The sequence below is a fragment of the Microcebus murinus genome, chromosome 15 (assembly GCF_040939455.1).
Source record: "Microcebus murinus isolate Inina chromosome 15, M.murinus_Inina_mat1.0, whole genome shotgun sequence".
In the NCBI taxonomy this organism is placed as follows: domain Eukaryota; kingdom Metazoa; phylum Chordata; class Mammalia; order Primates; family Cheirogaleidae; genus Microcebus; species Microcebus murinus.
The window spans coordinates 36784023-36807035 of record NC_134118.1 but is presented as its reverse complement, the minus strand read 5'-3'; the positions used below and the strand labels follow the sequence as shown (position 1 = coordinate 36807035).

The following is a 23013-nucleotide window of genomic DNA, read 5'->3' as shown; positions in this document are numbered from 1 at the left end:
AATAAAGAAAAATACATTTTAAAAATGTTTATTGTAAATTGTACCAACAAGGGAGAGCTAGTAAACAAAATTACAAAGAGAATGTAAATCAATTTAAAGATACCTAAATTACCCAGTTGCAAAAAGGAGGGAGAAAGGATATAATTTCATAATCCCTCTAATATTTCTAGTAGTCAGAGTCAATGAGTTATGCAATAGTAAGTTATTGGCAGGCAGGCTAAAACTGAATGTGTTCGTTTTGTTTCTTAAATGTCTTCTAAAATTTTTCTAGTATGAATTTTATTTTTCATATTTCATTATGTTATAACTTCAAGGCTATAATTTAACATAACACAGTAATCTAGAAAAATCAAACTGAATAGTGACCCTAGGAAGCCCTCAGGGAAAACCTTTTAAGTTCTCTATTAATTTTTCTTATAGAATCTTCTCCTATGCCTTTTAAACTTAATGTCCATGTAAGAAGACAAAGGTAGGAAACATATACTGTGACATAATGAAGTAATCCCCCATATATTGTACTTAAGTTTATTAGAAACATTCGACAAAAAAAGGATAAAATTATTTTAATTTTTAATACCTTAACCTTTTACTTTTTATAAAAAAAAGCTCCACACTTCTGTTTCTCAATTTTTATATTTATTTGTATTGGTATTTTCTTTTACAGAAGTAGTAAAATAGTAAGTTAGTTTATTAATGACTTTAAAGCTATTAGAGGCCTCTGTGTAAAATGCTTAAAACAGAGCAATGACCTCATTCAGCAGAAGCCATGAAACTGACAAGGTGAAAGAAGACAAAATGAAAGAAACACTTTCTGAAACATAGTAAAGAAGAAAAAGAAACAAGAGGGTGAAGGGGATATTTGTATTCTATTTTCAATGTTTACATTGTATTACATTTTAACCTCACTCAAGTTTTCCAACATGGCTGCCACTTGTTTGGAGTAGAAGTGGAAACTACTCAAAAGGAACTAAGCTAATTAGAAAATGTATCTTCACAAAGGTTAAGTCCTCAGCAAACAGAAGATTCTCTTTACTAAAGAGGAAAAATATCTTTCTGGTATTATGAATTATCACATTTGTTTAATATAATATTTTCTTTTTAGTTAAAACAATACAAGTATTTTATGTCAACTAAAAACAAAACAAAACTTTAAAAAACACAAAAAAGACGGAACCCTAATAGTACTGATATCCACAAACACTCATTTGATACCAAAGGGACAAGGTTTTTGGGTTTTTTTGTGTTTTCCCCCCCAAGGATCATAAACATATTTTAGATCTAAAAATGTATCACTCTAGTAAAAAATTCAAAATGGCAATACTAACTGACTCAGAAAATACAACAAATTGCTAATATTAACAGGGTCAAATCTTGGTGAAAGAGAGGAGTATGTTACCCTGAAAAACATCCAATAGGTCCTAACTTGATTATACATTAGCACAAGTTCTACAAAATGTTAGTTCAAATTGTCTACATATAAACTATATCGTTAACTGCCATACAGTTATGATAGCATGCTAATTTTGTTTGACATAACAACAAAAAGTAATATCTCTATTAAGTTTGAATTCAAGAAACAGCAATTTAAAAATAATACAGCTTAAAGGGCCAAACAAACCTAAGGACTTGGAATACTATTTAATAGAACTAAATGCTATATTTCCTGTGCATCAGGAGAATATAACAGCTTTTTGCTTTCCATGAAAAATAAAAACTAAAAATTTGGGGGTTTAATATTTGCCAGTATATTTCAAAACATACTTTTTTACATTTACCAATTTTAAATAAATTTGCAGGATTCTCATCTCATGAAAAATAAATGAGAGGTAGATTTGGTAACTCTGCTCTCTAAGCCCTGTATCATATTATAAAACTATCATATAAGGGTTCACTGGTACACAATGCATTGACAGTTTTAGTTACAAATATCAATTAAAATTTGAAGCCCTTTTTCACTACACGAGGCAGAAGTACTTCATTTAAATAAACATTCATATTTTTCAAATGTGTGAGACTTACCCGTCTTCGACAAAAGGGGAGGCCTTGGGCAATGATGCTAATGCTAAATATCTTCATCACAGTTTGATGAGGTAGAGGTTCTTTTGTACTTTTAAGATCAACAGGAACCAAGCCATGGTTTAGAGTAGTTTTTCCCGGTTTTGACATTTTAAAACTCCTCCTGGTTAATGAATACTGTCTACATGTAATACACACACATTACTAAAAGTTCTAACCACCAAATTAAAAAATATATATTTAATAATAGTTTTTAAAAGGCTGAGAACCCAAGGCCTGCTGCTTTTGTCTTTCAACCTTCTCCTACCAAATGTCCTGACCTGTCTGAGGCTTGGTGAAGTGCAAACTATCCTAGAATAGCCAGGAATTATAAACTACTGAAGTGAAAGCTCCTGCTCCTGCCAGTCAAACAGCTGGTGAACCTCTCATACAAAGTCAGTAATGTGAATACAACTGAAGCAGGACTGTGTTGTAGGGTCCCTTATAATATTTCTTTATTAACCTAGGTGTTCCCTAGAAAATGTTTCTTTACAAAAATAAAAAATAAAAATGCAAACATCGTATCTTCTCTTGAATATTAAGTCTTCTTTATCCAAATATCAGCATTAATATTTTAGGAATGCTTTTTTTGAAATTTAAGTGCAGTGTTTATGCATGCTAAAAATATATATGAAACACGTTTATTCTACCTTAGATATATTAGAACGAGCACTGTTTTCAAGTGTTCATCTTAAGTGTTTCCTCTTCCTCTTTTCCATCCATAGCATTCTTTATCTCATACTAAGACATTAAATACTGTACACTCTAGTTCTCTGTAGCTATTAATACACACTTCAGATTTATCTTCCTACTAGAATTTCTGCTGTCAATTTCAGTTCAATTTCTTTAATTCTGGAAAACTCATTGATTCTACTTGAAAGTATAACAGTCATGTGACTGGTTAAAGAGTATTTACTTATAAAGTAACCTATGATGGGAAGTAATTACAGTAAAATGGATAATAACTAGCCAATCCACTGCAAATCTCCAGTGCCTTATTTCTCCAACATACCATTGTCAGATAAATCTTCCTAAACCACAGAGAAATAATGTGGTATACAATCTACTCCTCAAGAATCTTCAATGGCTTCCCAATGCCTAAAATACAGTTTGGAGACGAATGCTCTTCTCATAGTCCCAAACTAATCTTTCCAGCATCATCTCAAATACTTCACGACATTAGTCACTTATACAAGTATTAATCTTTATATTTATTCCACATTCAAGTCCACAAACTACACTGTTATGGGGGGGGAGCTCAATATGAGAATTAATAGCTAGCAGTTCTAATATAGAGTAGATAAAAAATGTGAACTATCCATTCACAATGCTCAGTAAACTAGTTGGTTCTCTCTTTTCATTCTATTTCCTGTTCCCAATATTTAGTCATCTCACTTATTTCTCCTTCCAACAGCCTTTATGGGGCTTTATAGTGGCAAGTTAGAATGTGAGGGTGGTGAATTTGAAAGGAGAATGCCAGCAACGGGTGATTTCTTTTTTGACTTTGGATCTGCCTTGCTAAATATCAAAGTGGGCTGTTGGGAAAGCAATCCATACACAAGAAATATTCCCAGTCCTACCCTGATGCTACACTCTTCAAGTAGACCCTTCTCTTATACCCCAATTTAAAATGTAGTTAAAAATGCAAAATAATTGGCAGAGATGACATATTTAGTTACGTGGAAGTAAATTTCTCCAAAAAACTTCTCCAAAGATATACAAATGGCCAATAAGCACATGAAAAAATGCTTAAAATCACTAATTAGGGAAATGCCAATCAAAACCACAATGAGTTACCACTTCACATCTATTAAGATGGCCATTAAAAAAATAATAATAAAACAAAAGAACAGAAAATAAGTATTAGCCAGGATGTAGGGAAATTGGAATTACTGGTGGGAATGTAAAATGGATGTAAAATATAATCACTGAGGTCAGCCACTAAAATGATGAACTTCAGAATGGTGATATTAAGTTTAAAAAAAACCCAAAAAACAGAGTCATAGACACTCCAATGGCACTGTAAGAGCTTTAAACTGACCCAGCTCCCAAATATAGTAAGAATCCTCAGGGGAAATGGTATTTCTATAAACCATACCTGCTGAAAATCCTAAAATAATGAACCCTGAAGAATGTAAATAGGATGTTTTAATGTTCATGATAGAATCTATATGAAGATCACAGGCAAATTATTTAAGGGTTAATTGCTCTCCCTCATTATGAAAATAATCCTATAATTGTATAGAAGAAATTCCTTTTATAGAAGCTTTCCTGCAGGCAGAATCTATTATCAGAGTCCAATCCAGATTGTACTTTTAAAATATACATTTACAGATACCAAAAAAATAAAAAATAAAAAGGAGGAAATTCTGACACATGCTATAACATGGATGAACCTTGAAGATATGCTAAGTGAAATAAGTCAGTCAAAAAAATATGAATATTGTTGATTTCACTTATATAAGGTACTTAGAGGAGTTAAATTCAGAGATAGAAAGGAGAATGTTGGTTGCCAGGGGCAGAGGGATGGGAAAATGTGAGTTAGTGTTCAACTGGCATAGAGTTTCAGTTGAAGAAAATGAGAAAGTTCTGAAGATAGTGGTGATGGTTGTGCAAGATTGTGAATATCTTTAACACCACTGAATTGTACACTTGAACATAGTTAAAGCATTATATTTTATGTTATGGATACTTAACCACAACAAAAACATTTTTTAAACAAAAAAGTAAAAAAAAAGAATAGAACCATCATCACCAAAAAACCCCAATATGTCCCCTGCCCCCACATGCACAGCTTCCCCCCGCTCCCCACCCCTATCAACATCCCTTACCAGAATGGTACATTTGTTAACAATCAGTGAACCTACATTGTCATATCACCACCCAGAATCTATAGTTTCCATTAGGTCTCACTCTTGGTGTTGTACACGCTATGGGTTTGCATATTACACAAATGTGCCATGACATCAACGTAGTATTGCACAGAATAGTTTCACTTCCCTAAAAATCCTCTGTGTTCTGCCTATTCATCCATCTCTTCTCCTAACCCCTCACAACCACTAATCTTTTTACTGTCTCTACAGTTTTGTCTTTTACCAAATGTCATACAGTTGAAATCATACAGTACGTAGCCTTTTCAGATTGGCTTCTTTCACTTAGTAATATGTATTTAAGTTTCCTCCATGTCTTTTCATGGCTTGATAACTCATTTTGATCTAGCATTGAATAATATTGTTTTCCATTGTCTGGAAGTCACATGTATTTATGTGCAAATACTTTAAAAATAAGGAAGATCTCTAATCTCAGAATCTAATCCTAAAGAGAGAAAGAGAAAAAAAGATTTTGACTTGAAAAGAACTTGGATTGGGAAAATTAAAATTAAAATCAACAGTTCTCATTCTCCAATTTCTAAGAGACCAAAAATTATTATGTAGTAAAATTGGACTTTTCATTTTCAGGAAATTATTTACACTAACAGAAACAAAACAGAAGTGAAAATTAAGGCTGTTTATGTATCAAATGTGATTTACACTAAATACTAAGTTTTGGTAAGCACAAAGTGGTGACATTCTAATTGGATACTTTTTAAATCAGTAAATAGCTGCCCTCAACTGGATAGTACAGAGCATTGCAACTTTAGCAAACTACTAAGTTGAATTGTGTGTCTGTAACACAAACTACTAAGTTGAATTGTGTGTTTGTAACAATATAGTTTTATAAAAAAGAGGTATTATTAGTGATTGAGCAAAGTGAGTACTAATTTCTAAATTATGTGTGTATTACAAGTTTTACCTTTTTTGGAGGATTCAAGTAACAGTACTACTAAAGCAATATTCTCAATAAACATTGAAACATTTAAAACACCAAAACTTCAAATACAGAAACCTCTAATCAATGAAGGAAATCATAGACAATGTATATAAGAACCTCAATTGTTAAGACTTTCAAATGCAGCTAATTCCATGTATTCGAGAAAAGATAAAGTCTGAGTCTCAATTCTACTTATAGAAACACTTAAGATACTCTATCACTACTAAAATTGAGACTCTTAAAAACAAACAAGCTGTTTTTAAGATGACACCAGAAATATTAAGGCAGTGTAACACAGTAGGCAGCATGGATTCCAGAGACAAACTGCCTTAGTTCAAATCCTGGCTCTACCAGGTATGACCTTAAATTAATCCCTTTTTGCCTCAGTTTCACCTATGCAGTACCTACCTCACAGGACTATTGTGAGGATTGAGTGAATGCAAGTATATAGAATAATGCCTCACATTTAGTAAGAGCTCAATACTGTGAGCTCTTGACAGTACTGAGCTTACCTATTATGATTACCTATTACAACTATTATCGGCATCAAAAATCACATAGAGCTTTGGAGATTAAATTTCTATTTTTTAAATGGCTAGGAAAGCAAGTAGAGATTCTAAAGTCCATCTACAAAGACTTTGGAGTAGAATATTTTAAAATATAATTATCTATAAGTTTCAGAAAGATTTCCAAAATTCTGTCAAATTTTTCACCTAAAAATGAAGCTGTAATATCTTAGCCATAGTGTCTTAGCATTTTAAGACTCCAAATTATCACTGACTAACCAAAAAGAGCTCAACATTATGGAACTTGTGGTAAAGAGAAGGTCTCTAAAACAAAGTAATTTATTTTGCCCACATATCACTTCCCAATTTCTTTCTTCTAAAAGTTTGCTCTTGGAAAAATGATTATATATAAGTATTACATGTAAGAAAATATCACCAATATGTTATTTGCAAAATACATTACAATTCCAATCACTCCAATTCTCTTGTAACAACAACAAAAAATACCATTACAGCCATTTATTCTAGATTTCCATCTTTTCTTTCATTTACTATTATATAAAAGGATAGGATTTAACTGCTCTTGACTAAAAGCCACAGCATATGAGCAGCATAAAGATTTTTCGTTTTTCATAAATTATTTCTAAATCAGCTAAAACAAAACACTTGGAAGACACAAGCTCTAATGATTTTATACCAAGAATTTCCAAAGTCTCACCTCAAAATCTGTGACAGGGAGAACATCAAAATATGCCATTTAAATTCAATATTAATCACTGCTTCTATGAATTTAAGCAACAAATGAGTTATTCTTTTGTAGAAACAGAAAATTCCAAATGCTAGAATTATCTCACTATTAAAGTGAAATAAATCAGAATCGATACCCTTATGATCAGAAAATATGGTATTATGAAGCACATTCATTTATTTATGGATACAGAATAAGCCAGATTATTTTCTATACTAATCAGTTTTCAGTCTTTCCTAACACCTTAGATATCAGAGTATTAAAGTATTTCCACACCAAGGAATTCATGTATAAAAGCAATTCATGTACAAAGACAGAATAACTTAAACACCAAGGAAAACAGTCATAACTCAAGAAATTTTTTTTCTGCTTAATGACAAAACTATCAAGCTTGTATTAGTAATAACTGTTTTAAAAATCCAGCAAACTTATACCATTACTTTAAATGTAGAAACATAAAGATTAGATTTAGCATGAAAAAAATTCAAATATATGGCATACCTTTTAAAGTTTTAGTATTCATAAAAGGCATGACTCAAATGAATAAAAAATGTCTTATAAAATTAAAATCGCATTTAAAATGATTCCAAAAAATGTCATGAAAGATGTTTACATGCACAAAGAACTAAGAAAAATTACAACTTCCAATTATAATGTATTTGAGACATTATATTCATGTAAATATTTAACCAATCATATGTTATTGTACTTCCCTGCTAATTTTAGCTGGGCACCAAGGAAAGCCCCTAACTACTTAAGAGAAATTAGCTTGGGTTCTGAGATTGCACATACAATATGTATGAGTGCTATAAAAATGTGATATTTTACAAAATAAAAGCACTGCATGTGCATGTACATGCATATGTACACAGATGTATATGTGGCATATTTTCCAAATAAAAATGCTAGAATACTAGGTTACATAAAATACTATAGCTGCTTTGATTTATATAATCAAGGTCTGACTGCTAGACATTTAGGCTGTTTCAAATTCTAGTTATTTCCAAATAATTGGCTAAAAATAAGCTATAAAAAGTAAAATATAGAAATCCAACCAAAACAAGTCCCTAATAAATAATAAATATAAAGGTGATAAAACCACTTCATGGTACACCAGAAATTCCAAGATTCAAAAAACCTAACTATTAATTTATTTATAACTAAATTATTCTTTCACTAAACTGTTGTCTCAGCCAACTTTCAGTTCAATTACCTAAAGTTGATACTCCAAGTAAACTCACCAGTATACAAAGAATATAGCTCCACCACTAACTGGTCTCAGACTTTATATTTCTACAATGGGGAGGCTGGACCAGATGATTGAGAATAAGCTCCTTGTAGTGTATATCACAGTTTTAATAGCAAGTATACAGCCTTTCTTGCAACATGTTGTATTGTCAATTTGGCAAGCCTTCCCTTATCATAGTTTAGTGAACTATAGTTTAGTATAACTATAGTTTATAAAATGTATCTAAATAAAATTTATTGCTTCATTTGTGTATACCTTCTAAAAACAGACATCTATGCCTATTGTGAATATACATTTGTATTGTATAATAAGAAGAAAACATTTTTATTGTAAAAAAGGTATAAGCATAATGATTTTTAAAAACATGATTAAAAAGATGAAATTCAAAAAAAATAACCTCAGGATTTTTCTGTTTCCATATTATACTATAATAATTTGTGTGTGTGTGTGTGTGTGTGTGTGTGTGTGTGTACATTTTCTCTCCTACCTACGACAGTGGCCTAAAGAGTGACATATAGAGAATATCTGATTTTTAATGAGTAAGCTCTAGATTTTATTCTTATATTTGTGTCTAAGAATTTTAGTTGTTAATCTTAAAATGACACTTTTCCTCATTCTTTCATTAAGCATTTAAAAAAATATTTGAAATGAAACAAAAATCCAACTATCAGACTGAATTTGTAAGTATTTCAGAAATGCCCAGTATGAAATCCTCAAAGACTATAACATGACTTGGCTCATGATTAAGTTTAACTCTTACAGTCTGAGCTGGGTTACCCCAGCTGTTAAATTGGTCTTACACAGCTGCTCACCAAGAATTTAGATGATGATTATTATAGTTATACCTTAAGTCAACTATGACAAAAATGACACAGTAATTACAGGTATTTCAGTCATGCAAAAGCCTCATGTGATGACAAAGTAAGTGATTTAAAGCAACCTAATTTTCTATAATTCTCAAAATAAAATTTGAGTAAGAAAAATAATAATTTATTTAATAGAAGTTTTTAAGATCCATCATTTAAATACTTTTAAGAATAAGTTTAAACATAAACAGTTCATCAGCCTTTCAATTAAAATAAATTAAATATGACTTATCAATCATTTATTTCCCCTGTAAAAGCTCTAAAGAGTATTGCAGGCCCAGGAGTCATACTAATAATTAGGAGTAAGAACATAGTACTAATAATTCTTTTAAAGCACACTAAGTAATGCAGTAATGGTTTTGCTATACAGCTTTTAAAAAATTAAACTAAAACTAAACTAAGCTATAAGGCAGAATGCTCACCAAATTGACAGTTCAGCATATTATAAGGATTTACCTATGAAAAATAAAAAGCTAAACTTATGGAAATATAAAATATGTGACAGAGTGCTAACAATTTAAGAAAAGAAAATAATAGGAAGAAAAATTGTTTCCTATAATTGTTGAGTTTCTAATGCAATAATAAATAAAAATCAATTATTTTGAGTGAGACACAGTACTACAACTCCATTTATATAACTGTCAGTAACACAGTACAAAAGCATGTGAGATTCAGCAATATTTACTGAAACTACTTCAGCATAGAAGTAATAGAATGAATAAAGTTATAAAAATTCATATTTAGGATCTCATTCTTGCATGGGCTGACTGTTGATATTACGGGCCTTTTACATTGCCAAAATTACATATTCAACAAAATAATACTGTCTACTAAAATCACCAACATTAATTGTATATCTGAAGTTTAAATTAAACTGAGAATCTAAATTTTCATTCTTTCCAATAAGCAAAACACTAACTGGCTACCAAGAAAGATTAAAAACAAATAAAACTCAATCCCTATCATTCTTGAATATGCCTGAAATAGAAAGATCTTGGGATGGAAAGAGTAAGAAGGCTAGGGATGCTAGGAGACTATCACTGATCTATAGGAGATATAAAGGAAGTCTGCAGATATAGGGCTTAGAAAATGCATATGTATTATTTCAGATTGGGACAATCACGAGGGGGAAAGATAAAACAGAGTTCCTAGTAGACTATGCCTTATTTCACTTAATCACCATGACAAAACTGTGAGGTATCATTATCCTACTTTTTATAGACAAGGAAATTAGAGCTCAGAAAGGTTTACAAATTTGCCCAAGGTAACACAGGTGCCAGGCAATGGAGTTAAGATTTTAACCCTGGTATAACAAATTCCTAAACTCATAACAAAACATCTATTCTAACCTAGTTGTGTTACTTCCTAACTTGGTTGTTTGGAGACTTCTTATTATCTATGCTTCAGATATGTAGGTTTGCCAGAGCTCTAGATAACTGAAATAAAGTATTATATTAAGACATTTATATATTATATATGGAATCTGTTTAATGTGCCTGACTTTTATGAAATCCAAATAAAACAGGAATAACAGCAAAGATATTATCCTATAGCAAAATGTATTCTCAAAGACGGTGACAACAATGCCCCCCCCCATTTCCCATGATGTTCTTGCAATGTGACTCTGACACTCCTTCCACTAAGAAGTAAAGATCATGTCTGCTTTCCTTAATAAACGTCCAGACTTTTGTGACTGTTTGGATCATTAGTGATGATGAAAGTGATATCAAGTGAATTCCTAGGCTAAGTTATAAAAAGGAGATTCTGTTTTCTTGCTTGCTAGAACACTCATTTGGTAGCTCTGATGTGATTGTTATGTCTTAAGATTTAACTAAAGCCACCATGCCCTGAAGAAGCCCAAACTAGCCCAGGTAAAAATACCATATTATATGGAGAAGTTTTGAGACTATATGAAAAAAAAAAAAAAAGATTCCTGGTCAGGCCCCAGCTATTCTAGACCCCTATTGTTTCACCTCCAGCCATAATCTGACTGCAACCCTGAATTAGTAATAGCCAGGTCAGCTTTCTCCCCAAATTCCTACCCTACAGGAACAATGAGAAATAATAAATAATTCTTGTCTGTTATAATCCGCAAAGCTTTGGGGATGATGTGTTAGGTGGTAACCGATAACCAAAACCTCTTACAAAACAAGGAGCTCCAGAAACACTGGTTTATTGTTACAATATGAAATACAGTCATCCTAGTGAATTATGAATTTCAAAATGTATGGAAAGAACAACAGGTAATTCAGAATGATAATGTAAGTGAGTGGCTATTTTGAGGGTGGCAAAATTTTTGGTGACAATCTCCCATCTTGATAATACCCAGTGGAAATGAGGTATACAACAAGTCTTTAGCTATTTTCATAATAAAACTTAAAAAAATGTTACATACTACTTTAGCTTAAATTTACAGCCAAAGAATTTTGATATATGATAAAAAAAAGGAAAAATCAACTCACTTTTAGATTTCATAGAATCATGCCTTTTTTTCTATATTCCAAGCAAACTGAAATGACTAAAGAAGCAGGCAGGTTAAATAAATGAGAGAAAAAACAGGTCAGGTTTAAGACCTGGAAGCCCACCTAAAAGGTCCAATTGATTGTTGTCATGTAAACAAATGGGCTCCATAAGGCCAGATGTTCCATAGTTTCAAAAGTGAAAAGTAAATATTTTTATTGAACTCTCAAGGATTTTATATATTGGCAATGAATTTAAATGTGTTTTAAAAAATACCATATGAGATACCAGTTTGCAATCTCTGCTCTATTCTTTTTTGAAGTAAAGAAGCATAAAAATATAACAAAAATGGAACTAAACTCTAAAACTGAAACTTTAAGCTGTAAACACTACAGATAGATGTAGGGTGAGTATGGTGGTTCACGCCTGTAATCCTAGCCTTCTGGGAGGCCGAGGTGGGAAGATAGCTGCAGCTCAGGGGTTCGACACCAGCCTGAGCACAGTGAGACCCCGTCTCTAGATACACACACATACACACACAAAAAAGACCAAAAAAAAAAAAATACACAAAACACTACCGGTGTCCCTTAACATATTTAAATTTTTCACTCATTAAACCCTATGACAGATGGCAGCAAATTGGTAAAGTACAAACAACTCATTCTAGAAAATTAAATTTATAATGTGGACATAGAGAGCTAACACCTGTAGCTAAGCAAATAACTCTTGGCACTTACTTCCCAAATTCACCAGTACCTTCTTCACACTTTCATTCCTCACTTGCATCTGATTTCAAGAATCAGAAACTGCCATTTAAGACCAACAAGAAATACAGAAAATTAAATCATTTTCACTTCAAAAGTAAAGGATCTTCTAAAAGTAATTGCTATTTCTAAAAAGCAGAACAACTGTCTTTAATAACTGCAGGAACAAACAGTGCCTACAAGCAGGAAAAGGTACATTTGATTAAAGCAGATCCTTTCTGGAAAAAAAAGATACAAAAAATGTTATACATCATTCTTAACCCTGATCTATGAAAACAATCATCATTCTTCTAGGTATATTTCCTATAACTAGAGGTTACAGATTATATGTAAGTTGCTACCCTGACAATACTTATTAGGAGGAATCAAGTTAACACATGGACTGCCATGCTAGAAAAAAAATGTTTTGCCTTGGGACCATGGTGTTTTATTACAAAAATAGAATAAAAACTTCAAAAACAAAACAATCCTTTCTAATTCAATAAAAAAATTATTGTTTTTTTATTGTTTTCTGTGCATGAATTATATGCAACTAAATTGTCGATATTAACTCTAACGATAAAAACATCAAGTAAGATTTTCATGAACCAACTGCAGGCCCTGAGCTCAAAATCGGCGTGAGTTAAACACAACTCACACGGCAGTTAATGTGTTAATATTCTATGCCAGATATAGCTAGTAGCTATACCAACAATTTACAAAATGTGTTCTCTAAAATACATCCTAAATAACTTCACCCTATCTAAAACTATTGTTCCATTCATAGTGACTGCTTTCATTTGTTTATAATCGTCTCTTCACTGTGAAAAATTTAGACATTTTCTGTAGTATCAAGCAGTATTCTACAATTTCTACAGAAGTGCCAAAGAGAATTTCCCTTGTATTTATTCCAGTTCTAGCTATTTAGTTCAAGAACACCCAAATATTGTTAAAGAATAAAACTTTCATTTTCATTTCTTCTGATATTTTCATGTGAGTACTCACGGCCCCAAGATTATTAAAATTTACTATTAAGTTCTTTTTCAAATTCCTTCTAGGTTCAGCATTAACAGCCAATTAGAGAAAAAAGATCTGTCAGGGATCAAAAATGCTTCATAGTTAGTGCTTACAAAATTTGCAATAATTAATAATAATAACTATTGCACTCCAGATGTTTCTGAAACAGCTGGTACAGGGTCACACTTGAGAAAATATTGATATACTAATTGATCAACACTTATGTGCACATATGGAAGCAACATTCATCAGCAATAGGGCATGGGAGGGGGGAGGAGAGGATGGGTAAATTCACACCTAATGGATACAGTGCACCCTGTATGGGGATGGGCATGCTTGTAGCTTTACTCAGGTGGTGCAAAGGCCATTTATGTGACCAAAGTGTTTGTACTCCCATCCCCATAATATTCTGAAATTAAAAAAAAAAAAAAAGAAAGAAAAATATTGGTATAGGAGCTGAGGAATAGCCTACCAATATTCTATTACCAGCTTTCCCAAACTCACAACTCATTACTCATCTCTTCTCATGGCCTTGTCTTCATATTCTACTCTAGTGTTGTCCCTAGTTCTGATTTTGTGTATACTTCATCACTTTATTATATGTGTTTCTCCTATATATAAGCCATTTCATATTCCTTGTGGAAGTTGGGATACACGTTTCTTTTAAATTAAGTCAATTTATTTGGCAGCTTAACACCTAAAAATAATATATCAAATTCATAAGAAAAAAAGTCCTACATCAGTGTGTAAGGCAAGCATCCTCAAACTATGGCCCGTGGGCCACATGCGGGTGTTTTTGCCCATTTGTTTTTTTACCTCAAAATAAGATATGTGCAGTGTGCATAGGAATTTGTTCATAGTTTTTTTAAAACTATAGTCCAGTCTTCCAATAGTCTGAGGGACAGTGAACTGGTCCCCTGTTTAAAAAGTTTGGGGACCCCTGGGTCTAAGGCACTTAATGTGCTATGCATATGCTGTACTTCCCTGCAAACAATCTGATTCCCTTAAGGGATCTGCACTGGAGGCAAACTATTTAAATTTTGCAGTGAGTGATCAACAACCCACTCTCCTTCCATATATGATGTCTAGTGAAAAATGAGTGGTCCATAGGTCAAACTAATCTATAGAAATGCTTTTGTAAAATTTACGCTAACATATTTAAAAAAAGATAAATACTATTTGAAAATCTAAAAGTCCAGTGACTTTTGAAAAATTCAAAAACATAGGAATATCAAGATCACAATTTTCACAGCCATCCCCCCTTTAACAGAAGCTTTGGCTCCCTAGGTGTTATATTTAGTCCATTTCATTCATTTAGATTACCTTTCTGGCCCCTATGGCCTCTTGAGGAGTTTGTATCTCCTATAAACTATTTATATCTCCTATAACCTGTGATATGGGGAAATAGAAGTAAGAAGGTTTTCTGCTTTAAAATCATTCCAGAGTAGTTCAAGAAATCACTGATGCCAATTAGTTACAATACAGGTGAATGGTGTTCTAGAAACATCTTTAGTACTCATTTTTTTTTTTTTTTTAATATAGAGACAGGGTCTCGCTCTTGCTCAGGCTGGTCTTGAACTCCTAAACTCATGCAATCCTCCCACCTCGGCCTCCCAGAGTGCTAGGATTACAGGTGTGAGCCACCGTGCCCAGCCTTCTAGTACTCATATTAACCCAATTTTCCCAAACCTCTGACTTTTGAGCAAATCAAAGTGATCTCTCACATTTATAAAACACCACATGCCCTCAATTCTGCACGTGCCCTCTCCCCATTAACCTTTTGTAAATGTAATACACCTTACAATGAATGTATGCATTTAGCATAGTAATGTGCTCATATCTTCCTTCCCCAACCCCTACAAAAGTTAATATTAAACTATAGCACATCTTAGAAGAATAATGGCAATTCTTTGAATGCTCAATAATATTGTTAAAATGAACCAAATTTTAACTAGGAAGCTAGTGTTTTCTCCAAATACATGTTAAAAAGACAGTATTTGATGTCTTCAATCCATCAATAGCGTCTAATACCTCTCCATCTCAAAGAAGCAATTCAGGTGTTTCTCAACATATCCAAATACTGACCTTTTTTTTTTAAAACTAGTTTTACATTCTTGACCATTTAAGAGTTTAACATTCACCACACTAACTCATTTCATTACCCAAACAAAAAGATCAGAATTCAAGCTAAGTATTTAATCACCTAAGCTCATGTTAATGTATCAAAATTCAGCAATAAATATAGGTTTCAGAAAAGGCAGTAAAACAGTAACGAAATAGTAAACTAGCAAACATAGAACTAAGATATAGGAAATATAACTTTATCAGTTAGAGAATACTGTTTTATCACAGCAATGACTTTTAATTGAAACATTTATCAATATTCAAGGACTAAAAAAAATTAAAATAATATTCAAGGACTAATTTCTCAGTAAAACTTGTAACTAGAGATTGAAATTTTGTCACTTTATTATACTAATAATTTGAGGAAATAAGATATTAAAGTTGACAAATCAAAGGAGGAGAGACTTAAAGATGAGTCCTTTTGTCTTTAAATGTATCATTGCTCCTTCTCTCTCTTTCACATGATCATCTTTCATGTTCTCCATTAAGATGTAAACAATGTGTTTCCCCTGAGTTCATCATACCAACTTACCTTCACAAAAAGGAAGTGTATTATACTAGCTAACGAGAAAAATGTCTTTATTTCCCCATAAAACATAATAAAGAAATTAGTAATGAGAGGTGTTCTTTAAGGTCTATCCAAAGGAAGAAATCATTTAATCAAGGCTCTACTTATACCTTGAACTTGAATTTCCTCTTCAGAAGCTATTAAAGATCAATAGTAGTCCATAGGTTGTATGCAGACCACAGTCAGTTTGGGAAACAGTATAATGTTTTCATTTTTTTAACTGAATATTAGCACCTTTTACAGAGGGCATATCTTATGCTGTTCATAAGAGCCTGAGCAGTCTTACTTAGTGTTCATAACTTGCTTCACACATTCACACTACCTATTTATGCCCTGTAGGTTATAGCTCTCATTTTTTACCCCAAACAATCAAAAGAAATTAAGGAAGATTGAATTAGTTGTTCAATATTCTTTTTACTTTAGGATGACTGGGTGGTTTTACCCTACAATATTACCTTCTATGCTAACACAAGAGGAAATTTGGACATGAAGGATAATCTCTTTGGAGAGATCATTCTTTTCTTATATATATGCTAAGAAAGCCCAGAGCAACTAAAAATGAGAGGCCTTTTGGTTTTATGCACTTACATGTAGATAATTGAGAAATTTTCAAAATATATACTCAAATTCCCAAAGCACGGTAAGCTTGCGTATATATGTACACTTATCCCAAGATTCATTCTTTTATCACTTTTTATTGTTACTAAATAGCAAAATGAAGATATGCTAGCTGCTTATTTAAAAAAACAAAAGCAAAAAGAAAAACTCTATGGATCCCCACATATTATATGACAACACACATAACTACTTCAAGTAGTTATTCCAAATTCTGAGCAAGACATGGTGTACTAGAACATAAAGTAGGAGACAAGCACATATTAAATACATTTAAAATACATGAACAGCTCTGTCAGTAGCAATAAGGTACAAGATGCCCCCTAGTGTTCAATGAAGAAACAGCTAAATTCTTAAGTAATTAAGTGCTTTTTATTTCATACTAAAAAATAATACTTTCCCTAATTTACTAAGCATGCTAAACATACTAGTATGACTTCTACAAAAACTTAAATATTATATGTCTTCTATAGTTTTATACTTTTGAGCTTTCTTTTGAATTACTATACATGTTCAGAATATTCAATGAAAAAATTCTGAAATGTTTTTAAAGTTTTTCCCATAAAATAATGCCAATACTAAATGCGGAAAAAATAGCATTTCTCAATTAAGAACTAAACAATATTGAATTTAAGGAAAATTTCAAAGAAGAAATAATAAAATAGTGCCATGTCTATACCTAATCTAAATTCTCTAACCATATTTTCTTTTCTATATATTCTACTTCTATGATTCATCCAACTTGATCTTTATCATATTAATTTATAAATAACAGAGATTAATTATAGCAACCAAAGACATTAAATACACAAAATTATATCCCTCAGAAAAGAGGTCAAATAGGATTGAGATTTTAGGACAAAAGTCTAAAAAGTAGACGCATAAGCAGAAAAGAATCTCCCTAATAAGATTCATAAGATTGTAATCACTAGCATAACAGTTTAAAAACTGACTTTACTGTGTAAATTAAAGTTGTTGAAATAATAATTTCGAAAGGACCTAAATTTGTCATAGGTTTGTAAAATACATTTATATATTTAAATTTATTGTTTATACAGTAGAGTTTTTAGGGGAACTGATATATGAGAAAGATATAAATTTTACCCCCAGCTTTGTCATTCACCTGCTGTAACCTTAAGCAATTAACATTTTCCAGTTAAAACTTCAGAAACGATAGGAGGACTATGAAGATCCTATACTTGGCATCAACATCAATCCTTTAAATGTCTAGGAAAGGTAAATTGCCTATGGCATGGAAATTCTGCAAACCCTCCAAACTACCACTTAGCCATCACTAAACCATTAAAAAACAATATTATAAACAAAGAAAAGTTAAACCAATTTGCCCAATATAAATCAATATAGATATATAGAATATATTCAAATATACTGTCAGCTAGAGAAGCTCTGTATTTTTTTCTAAAAATTCTGCTACTATTAAAAAACCTTATGATTCCTTCCTTACAAATGCCTTTAGTATTTTCATTTCTTTACAGCCTCCCAACACCATCTAATTCCTACCTATCCTTAAGGTCTCAGCCTAGTTTTTATTTTCTCATTCAAGATACTGCTGAATTAATGATTTGGATGTGGATACATTGAGAACTATAAAACAGGGAGGAAAATGCTAGACCACCAAATCTGGATACAAAGTAATCTTAGTAAGGAGGAACTTGGTAAACAAGGAACCAAAATGGAAACTGGGTGAAAATGGACACACACTGGCAAATAACAATAAAAAAATCTAATAGTGACCAATTTAAAGTCTTGTACTCAGGTTTGAATACCTGTAAAATTTCACATTCAGTGAAACATGATTAAACTATACCATGTCTGTAAAAATATATAATAGAGATTGTGTTTCTGAAAGTTCAATTTTTAAGCATTTTCTGTATGCAAAGTGCTAGGTTTTATATGACACAGCAGAATCTTAGAATAGGAGAAGATAATCGTACCTGTCAACAATCTAAATATAGATAAATAAATTAAACAAGGCAGACTATAACTAACTGCTATACGTTAAAAGCAGAGGTAGTTAATGGAGGTACAGAATTTTGTTCAGAGTTCTGTGAAATACTCTTAAAGCAGGTGAGACTTGAAATAGATTTTAAAAAGACAGAAATTTACAAGACAGAAATTCCCTTACCCTATAGGGTAAGGAAAACAGACAGATAGACACTTATTTAGAGATGAGGTCTCGCTCTGTCAACCAGGCTGGAGTACAGTGGCATGATCACAGCTCACTGCAGTCTCCAAATCCTGAGCTTAAGCAATCCTCTCACCTCAGCCTCCTGAGTCATTGGGATTACAGGCACAAGGCACTGCACTTGGCAGAAGAAATTTAAAAGATGGAAAAGGCTTAAACAAAAGTTATTAAGGTAGCCTGAATTCCTCTACACGCAGTAATGTCCAATAAACCCCTGTTGTTGAGGCAGAGGGTAGAATAGAAATAAGGCAAAGGATACAAGAGCATTTTAAAATTTTGTATATGTTTATATATGTCATACATATAGTAATTATGTTTAGAATAAAACAAAATAGAAAGGCTTTCAATAAACTAGGAATGGAGGGGAACTTCTTCAACTTGATAAAGACTATAAAACACCTCCCACTAACATCATACTTGATAGAAACCTGAAGCTGTCCCACTAAGATCAGGAACAAGGAAAAAATGTCTTCTCTCACCACTGCTTTTCAACATTGTACTAGCAGTCGCAGCTAGTATGAAGTCCCAGCTAGTAGAATAAGACAAAAAAAGGAAGTAAAAGAACACTGATTGACAAGGAGAAAATAACACTTTGTTGGCACATGACATGATCCTCTGTAGAGAATCCTAAAAAATCAACAAAAACTAACAAGCAATTATAACAAGGGTACAGGGTACAAGGCTAAATACATGTCAAGCGATTTCCTACATACCAGCAATGAATAAGTGTCATTTGAAATGAGAAATGCAGTACCATTTATATTATCATCCCCCAAATGAAATATTTAGTTATGAATCTAACAAAATATGTATAAGATCTATATGAAGAAAACTGTAAAACTCTAAGGAATAATATGAGAGAACTAAATAAATGAAGACATGTTACATATTCTTCTATAGGAAGAAGCAATATTGTCAAGATGTCAGTTCTTCCCAATCTGATCTACAGGTTCACACCAACCAAAATTCCAGCAAGTTATTTTGTGGATATTGACAAATGAATAATAAAGCTTATTTGGAGCGGCAAAAGACCCAGAACAGCCAACACAATATTGAAGGAGAAGAACAAAGATGGAAGACTGACACTACCCAACTTCAAGACTTACTAGAAAGCTACACTAATCAAAACAGTGTGGCATTGATAAAAGAATAAAAAAATAAATCAGTGGAACAGAACAGAGAGACCAGAATATAGTAAAGGGATCTCTGACAAGGGAGCAAAGGCAATACAATGGAAAAATGATAGTTTTCCACAAATGGTGCTGGAACAACTGGACATCCCCGTGCAAAAATATGAATCTAAATACAAACTTTACATCCCTCTCAAAAATCAACTCAAAATGGATCACAGACCTAAATATAAAGTGCAAAATTATAAAACCCTTAGAAGATAATATAAGAGAAAACCTAAATGATCTTGGATATGAAAATGACTTTTTAGCTATAATACAACACTAAAAGCATGATCCATAAAAGAAATAATTGATAAGCTAGACTTCATTAAAATTAAAAATTTCTGTTTCCTGAAAGACAGTCAAAAGAATGAGAAAATAAGCCACAAACTGGAAGAAAATATTTGCAAAACAAACATTAGATAAATGCCTACTATCCAAAATATACAAAGAACCCTTAAAACTCAACAAGAAAATGAATGATTTAAAAATGGGCAAAAGATCTGAACAGATACCTCACCAAAGAAGATCTACAGATAGCTAGTAAGCATATGAAAAGATGTTCAACATCGTATGTCATTAGGGAATTACAAATTATAACTAGATACTGCACATACCTATCAGAATAGTCAAAATTCAGAAACCTGACAACATCAAACTCTCATTCATTGCTGGTCAAAATGCAAAATGATACAGCCACTTGGAAGATATTTGGCAGTTTCTTACAAAAATAAATATGATGCTAACATATGATCCAGCCATCAGACTTCTCCCAAAGGAACTGAAAACTTAGTCCACACAAAAACCTGCACACAGATGTTCACAGCAGCTTTACTCACAATTCTCAATTATGTGGAAATGACCAAGATGTCCTTCAGTAGGTGAGTAGATAAATAAACCGTGGTACACCCACACAATTAAAAACTGACTATTATTCAGCGCAAGATCAAAGTGAGTTTTCAAGCCATGAAAAGATATGGAGGAAACTTAAATGCATATTATATTATTAAGTGAAAGATGCCAATCTGAAAAGGCTACATACTGTATGATTCAAACTATATGACATTCTGGAAAAGGCAAAACTACAGAGTGGGTAAAAATACCAGTGGTTGTGAGCGGCTGAAAGGAGAAAACAGCTGAATAGACAAAACATGGAGGAATTTTAGGGAAATGAAACTATTCTGTACAATACTACATCGACATATACATGTCATTACACATTTATCCAAACCCATAGCATGTACAACACCAAGAGTGAAACCTAATGAAAACTATGGATTCAGGGTGATGTTATGACAATGAAGGTTCATTGATTGTTAACAAATGTACCACTCTGGTAAGGGATGTTGACAGTGGGTAAGGCTATAAAGGTGTGGGGACAGGAGGCATATGGGAATGCTCTGTACTTTTCATTCAATTTTGCTGTGAACCTAAAACTGCCCTAAAAAATAAAGTGTTTATTAATTTTTCTTTTAAAAAAATTAAGGATGGCTAATGCAGGAAGGTCTCAAAAAAACACTTTTACAGGCTGTGAGAATCAATGAAAGGCTTCCCTTGTAAAGGAGAAAGGTATTTCTTTCTACCAGATTCGAATAGTAGGAAAAAAAGATACAAATAAGATACTAAGTGAAAAAAAGTAAAATGGAAAGAATTCATGTTAATGAGCCATGATCTCATAGAAGTAGAGGGGAGAAATTCTTTTTGAGACTAAATAGGTCAACTATTTAAACATGCTACCCAAAATAATAATAATAAGGCTGTTATTATCACAGTAACTGAAAGAACCAAGAATGAAAATAGTATATACGCTGACCCTAGCTACATAAAATACGTATCCACGTAGTCAAGGACTGGTAGGTAATATGTAAAAAATTATTCACTAAGTCTTTACTGACTAATAATTAGGTTACTGAGTACCTTATACATGACAAATATTATTAGGCAAGAAAATAAGAAATCAAAGGGCTTGAATAAGAGGGAGGCAGAAACACAATTTTAATACAATGTGATGTAAGTCATAATAAATATACCATAGTAGCAGAGATTTAGGTGGGGCAAGAAAACAGATGTTAGGGTAAATACACGGGTAGGCAACCTGTGGCCTTCTAGGTCCTTAAAGTGCAGCTATTTTGCCTGAATACAAATTTTACAGAACAAATCCTTTTATACTTATTAACACATTTTTGTTCATCTTTTATATTTTTATTTTATTTTTAAAATGAACATATTTAAAATACCAAAGAATAAAATGAGTTTCAAGGAAATAATTCTCCCAGGCTGACCAGCACAATTAGAACATTAGTAAACCATAGCAGGGGTCCTCAAACTTTTTAAACAGGGGGGCCAGTTCACTGTCCCTCAGACCGTTGGAGGGCCGTTGGAGAGTGCAGCGCACATTCCACACATGCGCACTGTGGGCCCGGGATTAGTCCACTGCTAAGCAGGACAGGCAGCGGTGGCAAAAACACCCGGCAGGCCAGATAAATGTCCTCGGTGGACCGCATGTGGCCCACGGGCCACAGTTTGAGGACCTCTGCAAGGGCTAAATTTGATGGCTGCTATGCTTATAATTTAGTTCTAACTTCCCCCACCTGACTGACACCACTGCCACACGAGGCTGGTTGGCAAGAGTTTATAGGGATCAAGCACACCAGTCTATTATCAGCTTCTGACAAAGGTGCACTGTGTTTCTGTTTGAAGTGGAATTTGTGAATAGTTGCACAGCTCAACAATATTTTTTAATTCTGTCTGCTTAACAGCCCATCATGTCAAAGAAGACCAAGAGAATGCTGAAGGAAGAAAATAGGTTTTTTAATGAGGATTGGGAATTGTAATATTATCTTGTTTCTGCTAAAGATAAGATGGTTTGCTTGC

At 32.6% G+C, this 23013-nt stretch overlaps 1 protein-coding gene across 13 annotated transcripts in view; it reads right to left on the bottom strand.

The window, feature by feature from the left end:
• FBXW7 (F-box and WD repeat domain containing 7) overlaps nt 1-23013 on the bottom strand; it is a 190241-nt gene that overhangs the window by 59586 nt on the left and 107642 nt on the right. Inside the window, exon 1 of one of the 13 annotated variants that reach the window (XM_012783708.3) lies at nt 2020-4755. The exons of the other annotated variants lie outside the window; for them this stretch is intronic. Within the exon in view, the coding sequence (XP_012639162.2) occupies nt 2020-2166 (147 nt within the window). The 5' untranslated portion in view covers nt 2167-4755. Of the gene's footprint in view, nt 1-2019; nt 4756-23013 lie in introns of those variants that run through there. 13 annotated transcript variants of the gene reach the window in all.